Source organism: Erinaceus europaeus, chromosome 7 (assembly GCF_950295315.1).
Source record: "Erinaceus europaeus chromosome 7, mEriEur2.1, whole genome shotgun sequence".
Lineage (NCBI taxonomy): Eukaryota > Metazoa > Chordata > Mammalia > Eulipotyphla > Erinaceidae > Erinaceus > Erinaceus europaeus.
Window position 1 is genome coordinate 21,579,036 of NC_080168.1, and position 23,545 is coordinate 21,602,580.

The following is a 23,545-nucleotide window of genomic DNA, read 5'->3' on the forward strand; positions in this document are numbered from 1 at the left end:
TAGCATGTGGTTTATTTGTGGTCAGTAGCCTCAACTAGTATTTTGTGCCCATAATATTTCTCCCTTATTTCTCTCTCATTCTTTTATTTTTTCACTTTTATGCAATAGGACAGAGAAAAATTGAGAAGGGAGTGGGAGACAGAGAAGGAGAAAGACAGACACCTGCAGATCTGCTTTACCACTTGTGAAGCATCCCCTGCAGGTGGGGAGCCAGGGGCTTGAACCAGGTCTTTGTGTATAGTATTATGTACACTTCACCAGGGGTGCCACCACCCGGCCCCCTCTCATAATCTTTCTGATAACTATTTCAAAATGACTTCTTAGGCTTTCAGTCTGGTTTCTTTGTTACTTTGCTGCCACTCAGTATCACTGAAACTATAACCAAACTATCTTGTCAACTAACACATTTACCTGCTTCTGTATCCTTTCTATTTATTTATTTATTTATTTATTTATTATTATTTTTTACCAAAGCACTGCTCTGCTCTGGCTTATGGTGGGTGGGGGATTGAACTTGGGACCTGGGACCTAGAACCTGGGAGCCTCAGGCATGAGAGTCTATTTGCACAAACATTATGCTATCAGCCCCCACCGTGCCCTTCCATTCTCTTTATTCTTAAAGATGAAGTCAGAGAGGTAGAAAGAGATTGAAAGAGACCATAGCCCCAAAGTTTGCTACAGTGTACTTGAGACAAGGCATGAACCTGGGTTGATCACATGGCCTTGTTTTCTTTTCAGGTTAGAAGCTAATAATACACTAAGACTGCAGTTAAATTTTGCTTTTCCCATTCATGGATTTTATTTAACTGTTTTTCTCCCATCTTCAACCTCTTAACTATGACTGACACCTCATCAGCATTGAGGCATGCTGAAGCCTTTTCAACTATCATCATTATCAGCAACATTTGCTGCTGGTAATCTTTTTCTTGCCTATATCTCATTTTCCACTGGGGTCTCAGAATTGTTCCATTTAAACTGCCTTTCTCAAAACAACTGTAGTCCTACACAAATCTCTTCAAGGAGGCTAATCTACTTGAGGTTGACGATTCATTGATATTCTAAAGCAAACAAAAAGATGAATTCATGATATTCTTGAAGGTTAGGTGAGAAGCCTGATTAGATGATGATTTAATGAACTTCACCATCTAAGTTCTGGCCTTTAGCCACCTCTCTTATCAAACAATACTTGGATTGTTTTTAGAAAAAAAAATCTGCGACAAGAGAACAAAGGACTAATTAAAATAGTATGATTTAAAAAAGTATAATATTCACTCTATTTGCAAATTAAAAATGAGAGAAAAATCCTACTCTATTTTCAGTTAATGAATCCTAACAAGCTGTTCAAATTGCTCTTGAGTATAAACTGGGAGTTCCTCTTTACAATAAAAATATTTCTTGAAATCCAAAAATATCATTTAAGAATAATAAACCATTAAAAATGACAAAGTTCATGGCACAAAGTCATTTATTATTTCGGTATGTAGTGAAGTAACTACAAAAGGAAGGAACATGGTGAATATGTTTCTGGGAGCAATGAGTCAGAACTGATACCCATTAAAACAAAATGTGCAAATACGCTTGGTAATTCAGAAATCAAAGTTAGTTCTGGTTTATATCTCCTTGCTATCATTGTTAAATTCTCTAATGAGTGGCTCTTTTCTGATTCATTCTTTGTGGTTCTTTTATTCCATCTGTTAGTTCAGAAGAACTCAAGGTAGAAACTGATGGATATCTGATGCTAATATCTGTTGTATTAGATGTCAAATAAGTCACCTAGTTCATACACAGATAGGCACCGGATATGATACATGTTGATACCAAAATTCAATTACAGTTTGAGAACACAATGGGCATCCATTTTACTTTATTTATTAATTAATTTATTAATTTTTTTTGCCATCACTGGGTATTCATTACTTCAGGTCAACTTTTCAAGGTGTGGGGAAGGAGAGAGATATGGAAAGACACCATAGCAATGAAGTTTCTCCCAGTGCTGTGGGGGCAGGGTTCAAACCCAGGTTACATGTAAGGTGCAGTAGGTACACTGAGGGAGAGCTATTTTGCCAGCTCCATTTCATCTTTCAAGTAGTTCAATATAAGACAGCGTGCATGGTAGTTATTACTAAGTGTGTTCTAAAACTTTAAACATTACCTACAAGCTTCAATCTCCTTCATGGAAACATGGGGCTAATATTACTTCTTTTTAAAAATCTCTTTTATATTATTTTATTTTACTTATTTATAGGATAGAGGCATAGAGACATTAAGGGAGAGGGGGAAAGAGAGGGAGAGATATATTCAATATTCAATATTCAAATATTCAAATATTTTTATTTATTTATTTATTTTTTTCATGAAAAAGATACACAGAGTGATCTGGGAGGTGGCGCCGCAGTGGTAAAGCTTTGGATTCTCAAGTGTGAGGTCCTGCATTTGATCCCCAGCAGCACATGTGCCAGAGTGATGTCTGGTTCTTTCTCTCTCCTCCTATATTTATCATAAATAAATAAAATCTTTAAAAAAATATGTACACAGAGAGCACTGTTGAGCTCTGGTTTATGGTGGTGTTGGGGTTTGAATCTGGGACCTCAGAGTCTCAGGCATGAAAGTTTTGCATAACCATTATGCTGTTTCTGTCCTTATAAATCTCAATTCCTGAGCTTGTACTACTTAGCTAATAAAAGACAGAAAGTTGAACCCCTGTATCTGTTCGAAATGCATTCTTCTATTTCTTTCAGTCTACATAGCATTGTTCACATATGGTAAAACTGTTGTGCTGTGAAAGAGTTCTGGTTTACAGAGACTTGAACTTCTCACAGACATTGAACATGTAATCTCATGCAATTTTCATAGGATTCAAAAATTAGGTTATGAGGTCATAAGATAGTTTACCTAGTAGAGTACACATTACCATGAGTGAGGCCCTGAATTTGAGCTCCATCACATCATAGGAACACCATGGATGGTACGAGGCAGGCTCCACGGGTGATGGAACAGCACAGAGCTCTCTCTCTTTACTCGGCTCTCTTTCCTTTCGAAATAATATAAAACCAGAAAAATTGCACTCAGGAGGATGCTCAGAGGTATCATACATGCATTAAACCATGAGTCTCTGATAATGTAAAAGTAATTGAAAACAAGTGGCACTTTGGGCATTGGTTTAACTGCAACATGTCACCCTCCTTTAGACTATGAATAGCTCCAGCTGAATCTAGCCTTTGGTACCACAGCCCTTTAGACTAGTCTACTTTCACCTTCTAATTCCAAAGTCGTATGTTCATTTCTCAGCTTTCATTCTTTTTTAAAAATATTTATTTATTCCCTTTTGTTGCCCTTGTTGTAGTTATTGTTGTTGTTACTGATGTTGTTAGATAGGACAGAGAGAAATGCAGAGAGAAGGGGAAGACAGAGAGGGGGAGAGAAAGATAGACACCTGCAGATCTCCTTTAACGCTTGTGAAGCGACTCCCCTGCAGGCGGGGAGCCAGGGGCTTGAAACGGAATCCTTACTCTGGTCCTTGTGCTTTGCCACCTGCGCTTAACCTGCTTCACTACTGCCCAACTCCCTTCAGTTTTCATTCTTAATCCCAGAGATGTTTACTAACATATATTCAAACATCCCCACTAGACAGTGTGTTTCCTTTTTGCTGTTATCCTCTATTTGTTGAATTTTGTGTTAATTTTCTTCTTCTTTGTGCTTTTTATGAGAGTTTCCAATAACCTACCTTGCACTAGCTAGTTTTAAAGTTTCTTAGAAGAATATTCTTCTTAGTTCTTTTTAGAGCTACCTTGAACATTATCTATATCTACCTGACCCACCTCAAAGTTCCTTCAGTTTTGTTTTGATGGGACTCAATTCTTCAAATGCTTCATCTTAAAGCAACTGTTTGATATTTAATGACATTCATAAAAAAGTGTGATTTCATTTCTATTCAGAAACCTCTCCAATTCTTATCTCTCTTTGTCTAATTCCTACAATTATTTATTCACATTTGAGATTGAGATAAAGTATTATTTGCTCTCTATCAAAATGTGCTTTCTAGAAGCAGTCTGATATCATACCATCAAAGTGTGAAGTTAAGTCATAATGTTACCTTTTTTTTTTTTTTTTTTAGGGTCATGGGTATTGGCACAAGAACCTTATCTCTAATTGCAAAGTGACAACCATGAACTGTTAAAAGGAACTATTGTTCCAGGTGGTTGGAATAAGACCCTTAGGACATGGGATCCACATGCCAGTCAAATAAACAGACCCCAGACTATCATTGTAGTTATAGAGGATAAGTTGGGAGGAAGTAAACATAGATTACTTATAAACTACATTTGGAATTTTATAATATTTTCTTTAAAAAACGACTCCCATTCTCTGGCTTCCCTTTTTTTCTGAATGCCAATCTAGGTCAACACAAGAGAGAAAGAGATCGTTGTTCTATATGCAGCTTTAAAAAGAGAACACCACTTCAAAGCGGAGACTGACAACACCTGACAAAAATAAAACAAGTAATCAGTTTTAAAACACTGTGCTTATACATGCTTCTTAATCTTCCTTTTTCTAGGGATCTGAGATGTTTTAGAGCATCTGCTCTGGGTGATATTCCCTAGCACAGCACATCATTCACAAAAATTTCATCATATACCTAGGAGTAACAGCAATGTTTCATGTTGCCCCTCTTATTCTCTGCTGATCAACAAAACCCAAAGCTGAAAAATACGAGTTAATTTCATGAACAAACAAAAGGGGACTTTTATCCATCCAAATTCCTTAAAAAAATTTTTTTTTATTTATAAAAAGGAAACATTGACAAAAACCATAGGATAAGAGGGGTAAAACTTCACACAATTCCCACCACCTGAACTCTGTATCCCACCCCCTCCCCTGATAGCTTTCTTATTCTTTAACCCTCTGGGACCCAAGGTCATTATGGAATGCAGAAGGTGGAAGGTCTGGCTTCTGTAATTGCTTCCTGGCTGAACATGGGCTTGACTGGTTGATCCATACTCCCAGCCTGTTTCTCTCTTTCCCTACTGGGGAAGCACTCTGGGGAAGCAGAGCTCCAGGACACATTGGTGGGGTTGTCTGTCCAGGGAAGTCTGGTTGGCATCCTGCTAGCATCTGGAACCTGGTGGATGAAAAGACAGTTAACATACAAAACCCAATAAATTGTTGACCAGTCATGGACCTAAAGGCTGGAACAGTGCAGATAAAGAGTTGGGGGGGGGGTCCTCCATTTTGTAGATAGCTAGTAAGCATATTTTAGTTAAATTCCAAAGGGCCTGCGGCTATCCTATTTTTTTTTTTCTTTTTTCCCCTGAGCCTGAAATCTGATATGCAGGTGGATCCAACTTATTGTCTGGAGAGATCATGTCATGATTGACCAAATTCTTTTAAAGGGGACCTAAGGATTTAAAATCTAAAATAAACCAGTCATAGAAAATAAATTCAAGAAGGATAACCACCAGAGTTCTCACAAGTCTTAGAAACAGTTTGCTTGCCTCTGTTTTTTTTAAAATTTTTTTTCATTGTCTATTTATTTGATAGAGACAGCTAGAAATAGAGAGGGAAGGGGGAAATACAAAGAGAGAGAGAGAGAGAGAGAGACAGAAAGACAGACAGACAAGAGAGACACCTGCAACACTGCTTCACCACTCCCAAAGCTTTATCCATGCAGGTGGGGCCCAGGGGCTTGAACCTGGGTCCTTGCACATTGTAATATGTGTGCTCAACCAGGTGAGCCACCACCTGGCCCTGTTTTTTTTTTTAAGTTCATGTGTATCTTAAATCTAGATTTCACCTGATACATTTTTAAAAGTTTTTTTTAAGTATTTATTTATTTCCTTTTGTTGCCCTTGTTGTATTGTTATATTTATTATTGATGTCGTCATTGTTGGATAGGATAGAGAGAAATGGAGAGAGAAGGGGGAGAAAGATAGACACCTGAAGACCTGCTTCATTGCTTGTGAGGCAACTCCTCTGCAGGCGGGGAGCCAATGGCTCCAACCGGAATCCTTACTCTGGTCCTTGTGCTTTGTGCCACGTGCACTTAACACACTGCACTACCGCCTGACTCCCACATGATACGTTTTTTAAAAGATGATTTTTTTAATTTGATAGAACATAAAGAAATTGACAGGGAAAGGTGATAGAGAGGGAGAAAGACAGCTGGAAATCTGCTTCACCATTTGTGAAGCTTTCCCCTGGGGTTGGGGAGCAGGGTCTCCCAGGTCTGTAGGCAAGGTGATATGTGCACTTCAGGTGTGTCATCACCTGGTCCCTCACATGACATATCTTTAAAAATTGGCAAAGTTTAGAAAAGAGAGCATTTCCAGAATTGTCAGTTAGGGACACTTTATATTTGTCTTTCTATGCGAGAAAAATAAGAGTGGGGAAGGGAGAGAGCATAACGGTTATGCAAAAAGACTTTTATGCCTGAGGCTCCAGAGTCCCAGGTTCAGTTCTCTGTATAATCATAAACCAGAGCTGAGCAGTGCTCTGGGGGAATTAAAAAAAAAAAAAAAGGGAGGGAGGGAGGGAGGGAGGGGTGGTGGTGGCAAGAATAAAGAGTATATTGAAAATGTCTTAATTTTTCCTTTAAAAATGTATGTTTACTGGGGTCTCTGCATGTTAAGCCAGAAAATCCTCTGGTCAACCTCTAAACTATCCTCTTGGTTCAATAAAGTTTTTGTTTTACAAAATAAAGCCATCAAGCAAAATTCAAATAACACAGTCACCAGCTGCAAGCATATTATTTTAAAAGTAAAAAAAGGACTACAAGTAAACTCAATCACATGAACAATTTTTTATAAAGTATGTTTTAAAAATAGTCCAGGGTGGGGGTAGATAGCATAATGGTTATGCAAAGAGACATTTGTGCCTGAGGCTCTGAATTCCCAGGTTCAATCTCCGCATCACCATAGGCCAGAGTAGAGCAGTGCTCTGGTAAAAATAATAATAATAAAATAAATTCAGTATTTGAAATTATAGCATCAGAACTCTTTCCTTCCTTTTTTTTAAAGAGTTTTTTGTTGTTGCTGTTTTTGTTTTTGTCTCGGGTTATTATTGGAGCTTGGTGCCTGCACTATGAATCTACTGCTCCTAGAGGCCATTTTCTCCCATTTTGTTGTCCTTGTTGCTGTTATTGTTGCTATTGATGCTGTTGTTGGATAGGACAGAGAGAACTGAGAGAGGAGGGAAGACAGAGAGAGAGATAAGACACCTGCAGACCTACTTCACTGCCTGTGAATCAACCCCCCTTCAGGTGGGGAGCTGGGGGCTCGAACTGGGATCCTTACTCAGGTCCTTGCGCTTCATGCTATGTGTGCTTAACCCGCTGTGCTACTGCTTGACCCCCTCTTTTTTTCTTTCTTCTTTTTCTTTTTTGCTAGTTTCACTTAGTGTTCACAGAACTGTATTTGTTGCATTCCTTGACAGTCATCCTTATCCATGAATTATCAGGTAGTCAAATAACTGCATTTTACCCAAAGCTGTATTTTGATACAGAACTTAACTCATTTTTTTGTTTTATGGTTATAAAATACATTATATCTATCAAAGCATTTACATCCTTCACAAGGATTGCAAGCCAAAGCTGACCTATTAAGGATATTTATAACAGTTTATGAAGCAAGATTAGACCAAATTCTTTATGGAAATAGGATGCACCTTTTATATCCTACCCCTTTACTCCTTAGAAAACAGAATTTTAAACTTTGAAAATAGGTGAATGCATGACAAGCTCCACACAGATTAATTCAACAAATGCTCATTGAAAACTAATTGGTGCCAAACACTGCTAATTTTGAGAAAACAGTGGTTAGCAGTACAGCCATAACCCTTACCCTTAAAAAGATGATGTTCTAGTGAAGAGATTTTGTTTTTTAACTCAACAGACAAAATTCAAATTGTGTAGTGAAGGTAATGTAAGGTGCTAAGATGGGATCGTCCTGGGAGGTAGGAATTTTGGTATGGTGAGATAGAATGAGTATAAACAAGCTATGTGAGAATGTATCTCCTAAAAAATGACAATTTAAGTAGGCAACTGAATAGCCATTTTCATGTAATAGTATAAGTATGTATGTACAGTTAAACTGTATATATTGGAGTTGCAGAAAATGATGGAAATGCATCCTCTAACCATTTGAAAACTCTAGCTGAGAAAATTTTGTGAATGAATTAAATAACTAGTTTACACAAGTGGAATTCCTTCAGTCATTTTGTTGTGTCACCAAGGGCTTCACAGTTCTGAGATAACTTTTTCAGATAGAGATAGAAACAGACAGAAGAGAGAAGAGGATACAACACTGGAATTTGCTCTAATGCAACAGGGGAAGGGTTTATACCTGGTTTTTTTTTTTTTTTTTACACAGCAAAGCAAACACATTTTTTTAAAAAAACTTTTTATATTTATTTAGTTCCCCTTTTGTTGCCCTTGTTTTTTTATTGTTGTTATAGTTATTATTGTTGTTGTTATTGTTAGGACAGAGAGAAATGCAGAGAGGAGGGGGAGACATAGGGGGGGAGAGAAAGATAGACACCTGCAGACCTGCTTCACCGCTTGTGAAGCTTGTGAAGCGACTCCCCTGCAGGGGGGAAGCCAGGGGCTCCAACTGGGAACCTTATGCTGGTCCTTGAGCTTTGCGTGCGCTTAACCCGCTGCGCTACCACCTGACTCCCAGCAAACGCACTTTTAAGGTGAGCTACCTTGCAAGCCCTTGAACATTTTTTTTTTTTTTTTGCCTCCAGGGTTATCACTGGGGCTCAGTGCCTGTGCTATCAATCTATTGCTCATGGCGGCCATTTTATGACTTTTTTTTTTTTTTTTGATAGGACAGAGAGAAATTGAGAGTAGGAGAAGGCGGAGAAGGGGAGAGAAAGACACCTGCAGACCTGCTTCAGAGCTAGTGAAGCGACCCCTGCAGGTGAGTTGTGGGCTCTAACCAGGATCATTGTGCGGGTCCTTGTGCTTTGTGCTGTGTCCTATCTGCTGTGCATTCATTCTTAACCTGAGCTAAGTTTGTTCTATTCTGAAGCATGAGATAGTGTCCCTAGTCTCAGTATGTAAACATAACCCTTTCTTGGATGTGAATATACAATGATCTACAAATAATAAACATAGGTACCAGGGCCAGGCAGTGGCACACTGGGTTAAACGCACATAGTAGGAAGCGCAGGCACCTGTGCAAGGATCATGGTTCAAGCCCTGGCATCCCACCTGCGGGGTTTTACTTCACAAGCAGTGGAGCAGGTCTGCAGGTGTCAATTTTCTCTCTCCCTCCCTATCTCTCCCTCCTTTCTCTATTTCTCTTTGTCCTATCCAGCAACAACAACAAAATGGTAAAAATGGCCTCCAGGAGCAGTGGATTCATAGTGCAGACACCCAGCCCCAGTGATAACTCTAGAGGTAAAAATAAATAAAATAAACATAGGTACATAGAATGTTAAAAAAAAAAAAGATAAAAAGTGAGTTGGAAGACTGCTCACTGATAGGTATGGTGAGTGCCTTGCAGTGTACACAGTCCAGTTTCTAGATCTGGGCAAGTTCCAGTGCTGTGATGTAGCTTTATCTGGATACACAACCAAAAAGTTGGTCCTAGGAGCCTTTAAGTCCTGGCTGGATTTGTGCCCAAAAGGGTATGTGCTTGTTTTGGGGGGGGGGGGGTGGGAAGGTGGAGGTGGGGGGCTGTGGGTTAGCAGAGTTCCCCAAAGTGTTTTAACTCTCATAACTCACAAGTCTTACTAAGACGTTTTGCCATTCGAGAATTTAGGGTGGTATCCTGTCCATATTTTCCATATTGGGAGAGACTGGGCCATAGAAATATAAAGTGTCTGAACACTAGAGGGAGAGAGTGTGCCTCTGGTGATTAAGGAGCCAATGAAAGTAACTCCAGAAAAGTATAAGCTTTCAGAGGGGCTAAACTAAGGGCTAATCATCCACAGGCAAGGGCTGTATCCACTGAGGTATAGCATTAGGGAACTTGAAGATGAAGCTTAAAATCTCACATTTAATATTGCGGTATTAAATTAACTATCCATCTCAATTTTGAATAGTTTTAATATATCTTTTTCTCGGGAAGGACCATCATAAATCTGCAGAAAAGTAAACACTTAGGCTTAGTTTTCAGGTGGGATCGGTAGAAAATGAGAGAAGCAAATTTAACTGTTATTTAATATAATTTACATCTGACGATCAAAATCTCTATTTCTGAGAATTTAAAATATTTTCTTGTTATATTTTTGGGTAATTTGAACGATTTTAGAGTTCTGTGCTTTAGTATCTCTCAAATAAGACTTCTGGAAGGTGACTGACTCTAACTCACAGGTACTGCAAGTACTTTTAAAATCACCATAATATAGCTGTTACTCTGAGTCCAAATGATTTATTCTGTAATTAAATTTGGTTAATCTTGTTTGGACGATGTCACCAATGATCATTTCCCATGACTCAAAAGCAGCTTAGTATAACGCATACAATAAACTGTAAAAATTCATTATGAAATTTTAGAGTTATATAGATTCAGTGTAAAGTATCAATGTGAATGAATCACTCCTCATCAATCTATATAAAAGATATTATCCAAAATTTCTGACACAGAGTAGTGCTTAAGATAAAGTTACTTAAAAAAAAAAACTTTCCTGGAGGTGGGGATGGGGGACACACAATTTCAGGGATTCTTGAAGGAAGCAGGAGTATGAGCCTGCTTCTACTCTTAGGACATTGATTTGTTTTCCACAAACTCTGATACAGTTCCTCAGAAATGCTATCTGGCAGTTCTGATATTTATGTACTTTCAAATTTAAGCCACCCAGACTACACAGTTCAGTTATCTCCAGCTCCTTTCATTTTCCTTTTCCCTTTAATTAGAGAAATCTTTATTCAGTCTTGTTGCAAATGCTATCTGTAGGTAGAACGTGCATTTTATTCTTTTCAGGTAGTAGCTCCCATGTAAGTGCTTCCCCAATGGAAGACAACTTGACTGTCAGGATGGACAATACTGTCCTTGCAACAACTTTTCTGGACCCTCACACATTGCTTTTGACTTGGCTGAATGGATGTGCCACACGGACCCGGGAGGAAAAAAAAAAAAAAAGCAAGCAAACACTCAGATTTTAAACTTGCATTGGAAAGCAGTTTCAAAATAGCAGTTAACAGCTGAGCTTCCCCCCCAGAGCTGGATTTTCTTCGCGAGCCCTTCCCGAGGACCCTCGTGTCTCCGGCTGGCAGTGCTGGTCCCCGGTGCCGCTTTGGGCTCTCGCTCCGCCAGGTCGATTGCGAAGCCCAAGTGGGTGGGTCCACGCGCTCGGCCCCACTCCAGCCGGGACGTCAAGCCCGGAGCTCCGCGTCGGCAGCCCGGATCGCCGGCTCCCCCGACCCGGTCTCCCTCCCCCGAATCCCAATCGGAAAGAAAACTTCCAGCGGCCGAAATGAACGTCCCCTCACCGTTCCAATCCTTTCTTCCCAGCCTGCCGCAAACGTGAGCTTTATTATGAGTCGGTGTAGAGAGTGCATGGAGGTCTCGGAAGCAATCGAGGAGGCGGGTTACCTGCGCCCCCCTCTGGAAGGGTGGGGGGGGCGAGGGAGGGGGGCGGCGCCTGCAGTTCGGGGGCTGCCAGGCTGGGGGCGGCGCTGCCTGGCGCGCGGGTGGGCGCGAGGGAATGCGCGCGGCTGCCCGCCGGGGCAGCACTTGTCCTGTAATCGATTGCCGAGCGCGCCGAGCGGCCCTGAGCGCTGACACGCGCAGAAGCGTGCCCGCGCGCGCGCGCACACACACACATGCACACATACATATGCACGCACGCCCACTCACACACTCACGGGCGTCTAAGTCCCGCACACACGCGCGCGCGCGCGCGCACGCACGCACGGCCTCCCGCCAGCGCCCGGGGCCCTGCCGCCCGCCGCCGCTGCAGCCAGCCCGCCCTCCGCCCGCGGGCGTCTGCGCGAGCCCGGCCGGCGGGGGAGATGTGCTCGGGCTCCGGCGGATCGGTTTCTCGGGGTTTGACCAGCTGTCCCGGGCTAACCCTGCTCCTCGTTGAAGATGGAGGAAGTAAAAACAGGATTACCCTTAGCTACAGATCCACTGCCTTAGTTTCCACCACCAACTGCAGTGCACAAACACACGTTAGGCACAGGAAAGAAAGAAAGAAAGAGAGAGGACACACTAACAGTAAACACAAACAAAAGGGTGATGGGATTATTTTACTGCATGCACTGCTGAGGTAAATCTCCGCTTGGCTTTTGCGTGGTGAAGAACAGCTCTTGTTTTGTCTTCTGATTCATAGATGATATATATATATATATATATATATAGAAATATAAATACGTGTATCTTATTTGCAACGGGGGGAGTGTTTTCAAAGTTAAGTAATTATAGCATCTCGTTTTGCACTGTGATGTGATCAAATGACTTGTTGCTGTTAACCCGTAATAATAATGATGTAGATATTCTTCTCTGGGAGGACTGGATTGTGGTTATAATTAGGGTAATGCTTTCTGTAAAGGACGCCCAGGGAATCGGGGTTGAAGATGCTGTCTTCTGTCTTAATTTATCGTCCCTTCCTTGTAATCTGTTTCTGGGATGTTAATCGATTAATCAGTTCTCATCTCTATAGCTGTCATGAATTTGGACTTATTTTGCTTTGTTTTAACTTGAATTCCAAGAAAGATTGGACAGTCTGGAATAAATTGCAGCTGTCCATATAGAAGAGATCCTGTTGGAATTTAAAAAAGAAAAAAACCTGGTATGACACATGTGAAAAGGAAGCAGTTAAATCACTTTGACAGCTTCTAGTAAGGGCGTACAAGATGGAATTAAGATGTATTTTTCCTTTAATTTAATTAATTAATTTATTTATTTTGCCAAGGGGCAGAAACTGTTCTGTGAAGTTGGCCTAGGTTCCTTGCAGGGTTCTGCTTGACTGTCCCTCCCCCTCAAACCCCCCCCCCCCCCTTCTTTCAGTTTTCTTGTCTTAGCTTTTGGTCGATTCTTAAGAAACCGGTGGATCAAGTTTTTTCTCTTCTTGTTAATCACATTGCTGCAGCACTGACTGACCTCTCTCTCTCTCTTTCCCCCCCTCTTTCCTGAAAGTACGTGGTGCCATTCCTGAGTGACTTTTCCTACTAGACCATCCCAAAGGGACGAGGGGGAGGGGTGGAAGGAGGAGGAGAGAGGAGGAGGAGGTGGAGAAGGGGGGTGTTCCTTCTTTCTCATTTCTTGGTTTTGTTTATCTGCCGATTTGTTTGCTGGATTTGGGCTCGGAATGACCCACCTGTAAAGTGCTTTTCCTTCCTCCTCGCCTTGAACTCTGCAGGGGGCTTGGCTTGGAGGGGATAAGGGAGGGAAAGAGAGAAGGGGGAAACACAAAAAACTTCTTTCTTTCTCTCTGCGTTTATCTTCAGCCCGACATTGTCACCTCCTCTTTGAGGGGTTAGAAGAAGCTGAGATCTCCCGGCAGAGCTGGAAATGGTGATGAATCTTTTTTAATCAAAGGACAATTTCTTTTGTATGTACATTTCGTTTCTCATTTTCCTTTTTCTTTCTCTCCTTCTTAGAGGGTTAATAATCATTTCACTGATGGGGCATACTTCTTTCGCTTCTCCCTGACGTTTCTTTCTTTTTAATGTGTGTGTGTTAAATGTGTACATTTTAAAAGAGATAAAACTCATTTGCAAAATATCCGAAGAAACTGTTCCCCTTTGAAACTTTGCAGATGCCTTTCTTTAAAGCCTTATGTAATCAAAATTCGAAAGAATTTGATAACAGTTCAGCAGGTTGAAATTTAAGTGCTATGTAGTGACTGGGAATTTGATCTGATTATTCCATAAAGAAAGAAAGTTTTTTTTTTTTTTTTTTTGGGGAGGGGGGTGTTGAGAGGGTGGTGGTGAAGAAGGGGAGGGGAGAGAGAAGGGAAGTGGTTTTGGAGACAAGAAGTGAAGCTGCCTGTTTTCCAGTAAGTAATGGAGAAATTCCAGGAGCTAGGGCTAAATATACTTGGCGATCAATACAGAAATGGCTCATTGTGAATAATTTAGCTGCTGGTGCAGTGAGAGTTTTGAAACTAAAGGCAAAAAGGACCAGGGCCAGAGGAAAAAAAAAAAAAGTAAAAAAAAAAAAAAAAAACTCCTCGGGATATGTCAGTTCTCTAAACTTTTCCCTTCAAAGAACACAGTTAGCTTATTGATCTTTTCATTATGTGAAATCAAAGCTAGGGGGTGTCATCTCATAGTTTACTTTTGTTTCTGAGAATTAAGTTTCTTATTTTGTTTCGTTGGTGCAAGAAAATAATTTCCCAAAACTTTAATTAAGTTATTCTTCTCCTAGTAGCAAAAAAAGTTTATGGGTATTTCAAAATCAAAATGTTTTAGTAGGCTTGGCATTTGTATTCAATTATGATCGGGCAGGAAATTAAGGCTACATTGAACAGGTGCTTACAAAGTACTTGGGGTAGGATAAAATGTCAATACCAGTTCAGGAGTTGGGAAACTGCTGCACCAACCTTTGTGACACACTTGGGCACCAAGTTTTTTTGTTTTGTTTTGTCATCTTTATGTTTGTTTGTCCTCCCCCCTCCCTGTTAGAACATGATGAACCAACTTGCAACAATTGTGAATAGAGCTATCTGTACACTAGGGAAGTCCTCAAACTGCAGTGTGATTGTGGGAAGTAGTGAATGGTAAAATACTTAAATCCCAGTTAAAGCTGGCACATTGGAGACACAGCCCCCCACCCCCCACACACACACTCTATTTTGCTTTAAACCAAGTAAATTCTGATTAAAGGAGTCCTTCCTTTCTTGCTACAGTCCATCTCACAGCACACTTATCTTCCCTATCCTATCTCCAGCTGGAATCAGATCATTTGCAGAAAGAGTTCAGTGACTTGTAAATGAGCACATACAGTACACAGTACACAGTAGTATGTTTCTTGGGCACAGGTTGTAGCAGCAGCAACATGGACTAACTCCTTGGAGCTTCAAATAAGTTAAGCATTTAATGGTAGATGTTGAAAGGAATCATTGTGTTAAGGATATAATCTTTTGTATTTGCAGCATTGCACTTTGACTATGGAAACAGAGGCTATTGATGGCTATATGACGTGTAAGTATTCTTTTTCATTAATTTGTATTTGGCAGTAAGGTTACTTTTATGTTATGTATTTTAGTGCCTGAAGTATTAATTTTTATTTAAGAATCAGATACTTTTATTTTCTACTTTTTGACCATTTATCATTAAATGAGTTTAGAAACGTAATGACACAGAAGTGAAATAAGGACACAGGGAAATATATTTACCATGTTGAAATAAAATTAAAATCAGTAGTAAGTTGGCAGATCAACACTTTCCTATTTTTTATGTTTAAGTTTAAACATAAAAACATAGGTTAAGTATAGATGTCTACAAACATGGCACTAAATACTAATTTGTAACCCTTTTTTTTTCTGAGTACATATCAAAAAAGAATTACTTTCTTACTTGAGTTGACATTTTTAACCAACTTTTGTTTCAAATATCTGATAGTACATATTTTAACAAATACTTATTATAAATACTGAGTTAGATTAGATGTTAAAAGAACTTTTTCTTCATCTGAATGATTCTTTAGAAATCAACTACTCCAATTCCTCTTGTCAGTTAAGATGACTGCAATAATGAAATTTCTGTTTTTTTTTTAATTGTGGGTTTGTTTGTTGCTTTTTGTCATTTCATTCATTTACTACATATTTCTAAAATATATTTGCATATTGCTTTTCTTAAGGGAGTATAGGTATGTCTATGGTACATATACATTACATTGTGTATAGTATACACATACATATTACATTGAAATTTCAACTCCATGCATGCTGCTATGTGCAAGAAACAAAGTTGGTAATTAGATTTTATGTGACAAAGAACAGAGACCAAAAGTTTTTATTTTGTGGAAGCAGGTGACAATGAGCTTTCACCTGAAAGGGAGCACTCCAATATGGCAATTGACCTCACCTCAAGCACACCCAATGGACAGCATGCCTCACCAAGTCACATGACAAGCAGTAAGTCTTCATTTTATGGGTTTTTTTTTTTTTAATTCTATTTCTCTAGTGATAGACTTGAATTTGTTACGTCTATAGGATCCTCTCACATTGTGGTCTAGCTACTGCTATAAATTTTGCTAAAGAAAGAGCAATACAGATTTATTTTTGTTTGTTCTAGTACTGTAAAAATGAGCCTGCTTACTAGTCTGAACTATCCCAAGGTGGCATTTGAGAGCTGGTGCTTACCTGTATCAGGTAAGAAATGTTAGGCTTTGCTAGCTACTGTTATGACTTGCCAGGTTTATGACTAGCTTTGTTGTTGCTGGATAATATATATATATATATATATATATATATATGTCACTTCCAGAGGAGTCTTTGTAGTTAAAAAAAAAAGAAAGAAATGAATTTATATCATGTTGGTACAAAGTAAATTAAGTAAATTCAAAATTCGTCAGTGGTAGAATTGCATTCTTGTTGTTAGCTTTTTTTTTTTTCCCCTCCTTCAAATCATTGGAAGTGAAGTGTGGCTTTTTTTTTTTTTTTAAATATGTGGAACTCATTTACATACATCCATTTCTCTCACAAAATGAAAATGTTTTGTTTTTAATGGCCCAAAAAAGAAGTGGGAAAATTTGGAAGGATGTTTTGAACTTGTAGGAATAGGCAGTTTTGGATCTTGTATTTGATAGTCATTCATTAAATAGTAGACACTGCGTTTTATTAAATAAGAGTAATTTACATGCAGTCAGTAACAGAAAATAAAATACTTTATTAAGGATATAGTGTGTTTTTTCTTAGTCATAATGCCTTACCAGTTTTAGATTGATGTCGAAATTTAATTCTCTTTATAATTTGAAGGCTTGTGCTTCTGGTATAGTTTTTGTGTGTGATATATTTTTATTTAGAAAGATCATCTGACCTTTGTGTAAATATAATTTTAAAACTTGCCATTTGAGTGACATGTGAAGAAAAAGTATTTTTTTTAAGCAAAAATTTAGTATCTAGACAAAACTGAATCATCTACTGAATTATATAGGCTGTTCTTTAGTCAGTGGTGATTATCCAGAAAGAACAAATTTCTCTTCCAGTTCCACCCTGTAGTTCTCAAAATTTCAGATTGTTGAAAAGTTATTTTACAACTTCTGAATTATCATTAAAAATATATAGAATACTATTGAGGGTACATTTTCCATTTTATTAACTTTTAGTGATTCTGTCGACTTGAAAATTTTATTGAACTGTGTGCTTTTACTCACTTAAAATTTTCTATGGAAGATTTCATACTAGAAGAAGTCATTGAAATTTCTTTATTATGTAGAAAGGAAAATTAATAGTGAGTGAGTGTATATTAAATTGCTGTACTAACCTCCTATAATGGATCTTGTAGCTTTAATTTATATTTTGCTACTTGACTATTGATTTGGTAAGTGTTATACTGCTATTGTAATGTAGGCAGTAGATTTTTACATTTGAACATTTAATGTTGATAGCTCCTTGGTAAAAGAGATTGTTATTTCTTGAATAATTTCCTAAGAGCTACTTCTTGATAGCAATTTCTGCTAGCTAAATATTTAGGTTTTGGCTTTGGAAACATTGAAAATATGCAGTAAATAATAGCAGTTAATAATAGACTTTTGAGTGTTGTTTCCTAGCCACCCCTAAATAGCAGGCAAATACATGTTAATTGAATCCTTTATTTGTATGTTTGATTCTGGTTTTGCAAGTATTTGCTTTTTCAAAAAACAGCTTACCTACTTATTTTAAATATATAATGTAGGTAGAATACAGACATGATGAATTTGAACAAATAAAAATTGTAGTTTTGACATTTGAGCATTTCATACCCAATAACAGTGAAATTATGTATATGAAGTTACTAGCCAGTGGCAATGCCATGTTAGTAAAGTTTTTGGCTAATCTATATGTGTTTTTGTGCTCTTTTCCAAGGAGCTGCAGGATAAATATTTTGGCTCTCACTTCAGAGCTGTTGCATCCTTTATGTAGCCTCTATTTACGGTACGTAGGTTACCCAATTATGTGTTAGGTGGAGAAGATACCCATTTTCCCTCTCTGTTAGATCTAGTATAATATCAGCATTTTAGATCGCCAAAGTAAATAGTGGTAGAGAGGAACTCTTGTCTGTTAGTTAGAAGAGGAGACCTAGAATTGGTTACTCAGATGTTTGGGTTTTTTTGTAACATGGAATGATTTTTTGTGTGTGTATGTTTGAACTGTTAAATAATTTCTATCAATGATCCAAGATTTTCCTAAATTCATTTATTGGATGAAAATAACTTGTTATCTACATTATTTCATATCTTCAAATATAGTTCCTGAAACAGAGTTTCTAATGATTAAACACCTTAGAGACAAAAGTTAATGTGAATATCTTTGTGCTTCCAGTACCAAGAAGGATAGGACAGAAGTAGTATGAGTAAGAGGGGAAAACTTATTTTAAAGTAGTTTAGAAAGAAAAAATGAAAACTTCTGATTACTACAAAATAAGTAACATTCTAGCAGTAAAGTACCAATAAAATATAACACATTTATTTTGCCTATTAGAAAGTGGTCAGCTTTCCTATAATGCCCTTGTCATTTGCTTAAACTGCTTGATACTATTCTAAAATGAGGGTGTCTGTACAACTTGTTGCCAGCTACTGTATAAAATAGTGACAGCAGCTATCATTACTTGACAGTGCTAGAAGAGAGCATTGATGATTTGGGAGAGAACTAAAAATGTTGTAATACCTGACAGTTTTTGGTTTTAAGATTCAGCATGTGAGATAATCTTAAAAAGAAGTAAGCAATATTATTGATCTTAACATTTTATAATGACTACTTCCTACGTCTTAGAGTGAATTTTCCTAGAGAATTTTAGATATTTTCTTCTGGAATAAGAACTTCTTTGATAAATATATGGGCATTTGTTGTCTGAGATCATTAGTGTACATAACTGACAGTCTTCAGTGTCAGAGATGACAGTATATTCCTTGATGGCTCCTGGAAATACACAGTGTTAAGTGATTTTAAAAATAGAATTTGGAAGTTAAGAATCTGAGACAGACAACTCAGACAGAACAATATAAAAATAATCCATATTGTATTTTGGCTCATCAGATGAGACTTACTTTGTGATTCCTTCTGTTTCTGGGTTAGCTCATATTTAATTCTTGTGTAGTTGCTTCAGTATCTGTTTCAAACTATTCTTTACCTGCTGCTATGTTGAAAATTTCTTAAGGTTCAGAGAATTGTGATATTTCTTATATCATCTACTTTATGTCACTGAGTAAATATTCTTTGATGATAATTAGATGTTAGGACTATTCATGGTGAAGCAAAAAAAAATTTTTTTTTGTTTAAAATCTTTATATGGATAAAATTCACAATCAATACTATTTATCAGTCATTTTGATAGCCAGGTGACTTGTATGGAATTGGACAAAGTCGTAATTCTAGTTTTACTAGACTCTGACCAGTAATCAGGTCAGGAAACCTACTTTATTCTTTTCAGTGTGCTACACATTCCTTTTTTTTTTTTCCTTTCTTAGCTAATCTCCATTTTTAGAACCCAGGGAGGCCCAAATATATAATGATTTCTATTTTTTATATGTAGAAATGGAAACTTGAGGAAGTCATTTGACCTCTTGCTTAGGTCCCTAAGCAGAAAGAAGTTGTCACTTTGGGTAATGAATTATGATATTACATTGTGGGTCAGTTAGATTACTTAACTGATATCTTTGTATAATATCATTATTTATGGATCTTTACTGTGCCCAACACTGGCCCATATTATAGTCAAAACAAAAATACAAACAGTATTTCAGAGGTTGAGAGGATTATTATAGGTTTGGAGTGATAACAGATTATCTTGTTAAACAAATGCCATAAAACATTTTTCAAAATAAGCTTTTATTGTAGGTCTCACTGAGTTGTCTTCAGTAACTTTGTTTGGCAGCCACCCTTGGTTGGATTTTCATAGGACACACCCTAATATAACACCAGATGGACCTGATATAAAAATCTCACTCTGTTTTGATTTATAGTACTTAGGTTTGTATGTATATCTGACTTCCCTTACATTTAGTTTTAACTTATTAGGAAAAATTTAAGAATATTGATCTGAAATCTTTATATCTATCAGTTTTAAGTACCATGACTGTGTACAGAAAATTATTAGCAAAAATGCTGTTGTTTTTTTTCCTGTGCAGCTCTTTTATTCTTTCATTTTAAGGAAGAAATAAATTCTGTCTTAAAGAAACAAAATCATGTACTGTATAAATGTTTCCTTATAGTTTCTATGTTTGTCCAAACCTTTCCCCCTACTGGAAGTGCATTTTAAAGAATGTAACTTTTATTTTCTATTCAAAGTCTTCCATCTTTCCATTTTGAATTGATATCTGAGTCTAATCTCTTTCCTATCTTTGAATGTGGACACACAAGGACATTCTGATGTTCTAAATGATCAGTAGCAGGGTCATTTAGCCACAGCTAAAAATCAAGTAGAACGTTTTCATTTGTTTTTCAATTTATACCATATATATATATATATATATATATATATATATATATATATATGTTGGTAACTTTCATTTGCATATTAATCAAAACTGGAATTCCTCTGCTTTGAAATAGGTGAGAGGTATTTAGAAACTGTATCCCTTTTAAAAATGTTCAGCCACCACTGTTCCAAGAGAAGGGAGATCTAATTGAGTATTTGTAGAATGCCCAGCACTATACTAGATGCATCCTATTACTTCATTTCGACTCCACAGCAACATGTAACATACTTAGTTACTCAGCTTTATAACAGAAAACTAATGGCCAGAAAAGTTAAAGCAGCCTTTGGAGTTTTTCAGGCCTGTGTTAGAATTCCTGTTTTGCCTCTAATTTGATGTGTAACCTTCAGCTTGTTACTTCAAGTATCTGAACTCTCATTTTCTTATCTGTAGAATGGTGTTAGCAATGCCTATCTTAGTGGACTGTTGTGAGGTTTAAATGAGGCAACTCATGTAAAATGCTTAGCACAGTTCCTGACAAATACTAGTATCCAGTACACATGCTGCTATCACTCAGAATAGTCAAATTTACTTTTTTTTTCATCAACCCCAGTGATTCATAAGAGAAAGTCTTTCTATTCAAATCCAGCTCTGTTTGAAATTCAGGTATTTACACTGTAGGCCCATAGAATAGCAACAGGGATAGCTAATAATTTACAGTAAAATTTGAAGAAAAGCACCACTGTTATTTAAACATCTATTGGTGCATGATGATAGAAAAGGGCCTCATCTTTCATGGGGAAATGAGAAAGTATAGCCTTATGTCAACAACTGTACTGTCAACAATTAAAGGCCCCCCCCCCCATAAAATGATAACAAAATGAAAGAAGTTCTTGAGCAGAGTATTATGTTTTTGGCTATGTGTAAAGGAAAGAAATGCTTATTATTGGTACTTCAAAGAATTGGTCATTAAGAAGGAAAAAAAGAGGAGCTAGACCATGGTTGGTGGGCAAGGTGCATTTTTCCATTAGTAGGAGCCTGGGTTCAATCTTTTTTTTTTTTTTTTAATTATCTTTACTTTATTTATTGAATAGAAACAGCCAGAAATCAAGAGGAAAGGGGGTGATAGAGAGGGAGAGAGACACCTTCACCACTCGCAAAGCTTTCCCCCTGCAGGTGGGGACTGGGGGCTCAAACCGGGGTCCTTGCACATGGCGACATGTGCGCTCAACCTGATGTGCCACCACTCGGCCCCACCTGGGTTCAATCTTCAACTGTACACCAGAGTGCCAGAAACAGACAGCTGGAATCTCATGGATGGTGGAATGGTGCTTTTGTCTCTCTCTCTCTCTCAAATATACATTTTTAAATTGAACTGTAGATAGCTCAGCAGCGGAATGTATGTGTGAAGCTTTAATTTGATCCCTAGCACCAGAAAAAAATTAAGGAAGAAAAAGAATGGAAAAAGACCTCTTTAATTAGAGTAATCTATCCACATTTAGAATCAATTCTTTATTAGAAAGTCTAAAATTATCTAAGTATCTAAAATTTCACTTCATTTGACACTTCTAATAGTACCATTAAGGTCTCATTTGCTACTTAATTAATTTGTAGGCCTAATTGTTAATTGTGCATTTGGGGGGTAATGCTTTAGGTATGTTAAATTTGACATAAGTTTATAATTACTGGAAGGTATTTTTATCTATGTAAGATATAACATTTATTGCGTTTGACATGTTCTATCTTTATAGTTGATTAATTCAATAGAAATGTCTAGTTTGTCTTTTGTGTGCCAGGAACTGTTGGGTAAATCCTGTGATGACTAATTAGTGCACGGTCCTTGTCCTCCAGGAGTTCACATTCTAGTTTGAAAGAGAAATCTAAACAAGGATTATACTTCAGTTATATCACTGTTTTTACCATTTTACAGAGTGAGGGTGGTATTAATTTGAGAGATTTCCTAGAGAGAGAGAGAGGCTGCTTGAGTTAAAACTTAGTGAATGAATAGGACTTAGGAGAGAAGTGGAGGCTTTTTCAGTAAACGCACCCACAATGGGATCTGAGAAATAACATGATATGTTCTGGGAAATATAAGCCGATTGGTATTTCTAGAGTGTAAAGTTGGAATCTAGGAATGCAGGGCTAGAGATGACTCTGGAGAATTAATCAGGGCAAGTTGATGGAGTGTATTTCATAAGAGGAAGCTTGCATTTCATTTTCAAAGCAGTCAAGGAAGGATTTAACAAAGCAGCTAACTGCCATCTTTTTATTGGCATGAATTACTCTGGAAACAAACAAACACACACGTAGATGGGGAACGGTCAGAGGTAGGTTCTTTTTAAATTTTTTAATAAGTTGCTATAATGATTGAGAAGTTATGAAAGCTAGTGGTAGTGAAAGTAAAAAGGAAGAGAAAGGTTAGCGAAATATTTACTAGCTTCAAGTAGACAGGATAGAAAGTTTAAGAAGAGGAGGAAGTCTGTGGTGATGATCTCCAGATCACTGAAAGGTGGTGGTAAATTCCAGAAGGGAAGATAGGAAACACTGAAATGGGTTTTTCAGGAACATATTTGGTTTACTTTGATTTAGATATAGACTTTGAATTACTCGTATAATTTGGTGAAGATAGCAGTCAGGGGAGGCTGGCCTTAGGCAGCGGGTTAAGCGCATATGGCAAAGCTCAAGGGCTGGTGTAAGGATCCGGGTTTGAGCCCCCGGCTCCCCACCTGCAGGGGAGTCGCTTCACAGGCGGTGAAGCAGGTCTGCAGGTGTCTATCTTTCTCTCCCTCTCTCTGTCTTCCCCTCCTCTCTCCATTTCTCTCTGTCCTATCCAACAATGACATCAATAACAACAATAATAATAACTACAACAATAAGACAACAAGGGCAACAAAAGGGAAAAAAATAACTACAACAATAAAACAACAAGGGCAACAAAAGGGAATAAATAAATAAATATTTAAAAAAGATAACAGTCAGAAAGGTGAAAATCGAAATGTAAATTTTCATAATGAATGGAATTTAAACATGAGCTTGTG

General features: G+C 37.7%; 1 protein-coding gene across 14 annotated transcripts in view; it reads left to right on the forward strand.

Moving 5' to 3' along the window:
* Nucleotides 1–11,285: 11,285 nt before the first annotated feature.
* The window catches only part of IKZF2 (IKAROS family zinc finger 2), a 192,698-nt gene continuing 180,438 nt past the window's right edge, over nucleotides 11,286–23,545 (forward strand). For 2 of the 14 annotated variants that reach the window (XM_007536111.3, XM_060193970.1), the window contains exons 1-3: nucleotides 13,277–13,460; nucleotides 15,043–15,091; nucleotides 15,922–16,026. In XM_007536111.3, the coding sequence (XP_007536173.1) occupies nucleotides 13,458–13,460; nucleotides 15,043–15,091; nucleotides 15,922–16,026 (157 nt within the window). In that variant the 5' untranslated portion in view covers nucleotides 13,277–13,457. The other 12 variants (XM_060193963.1, XM_060193958.1, XM_060193959.1 and 9 more) reach the window with 12 other exon arrangements.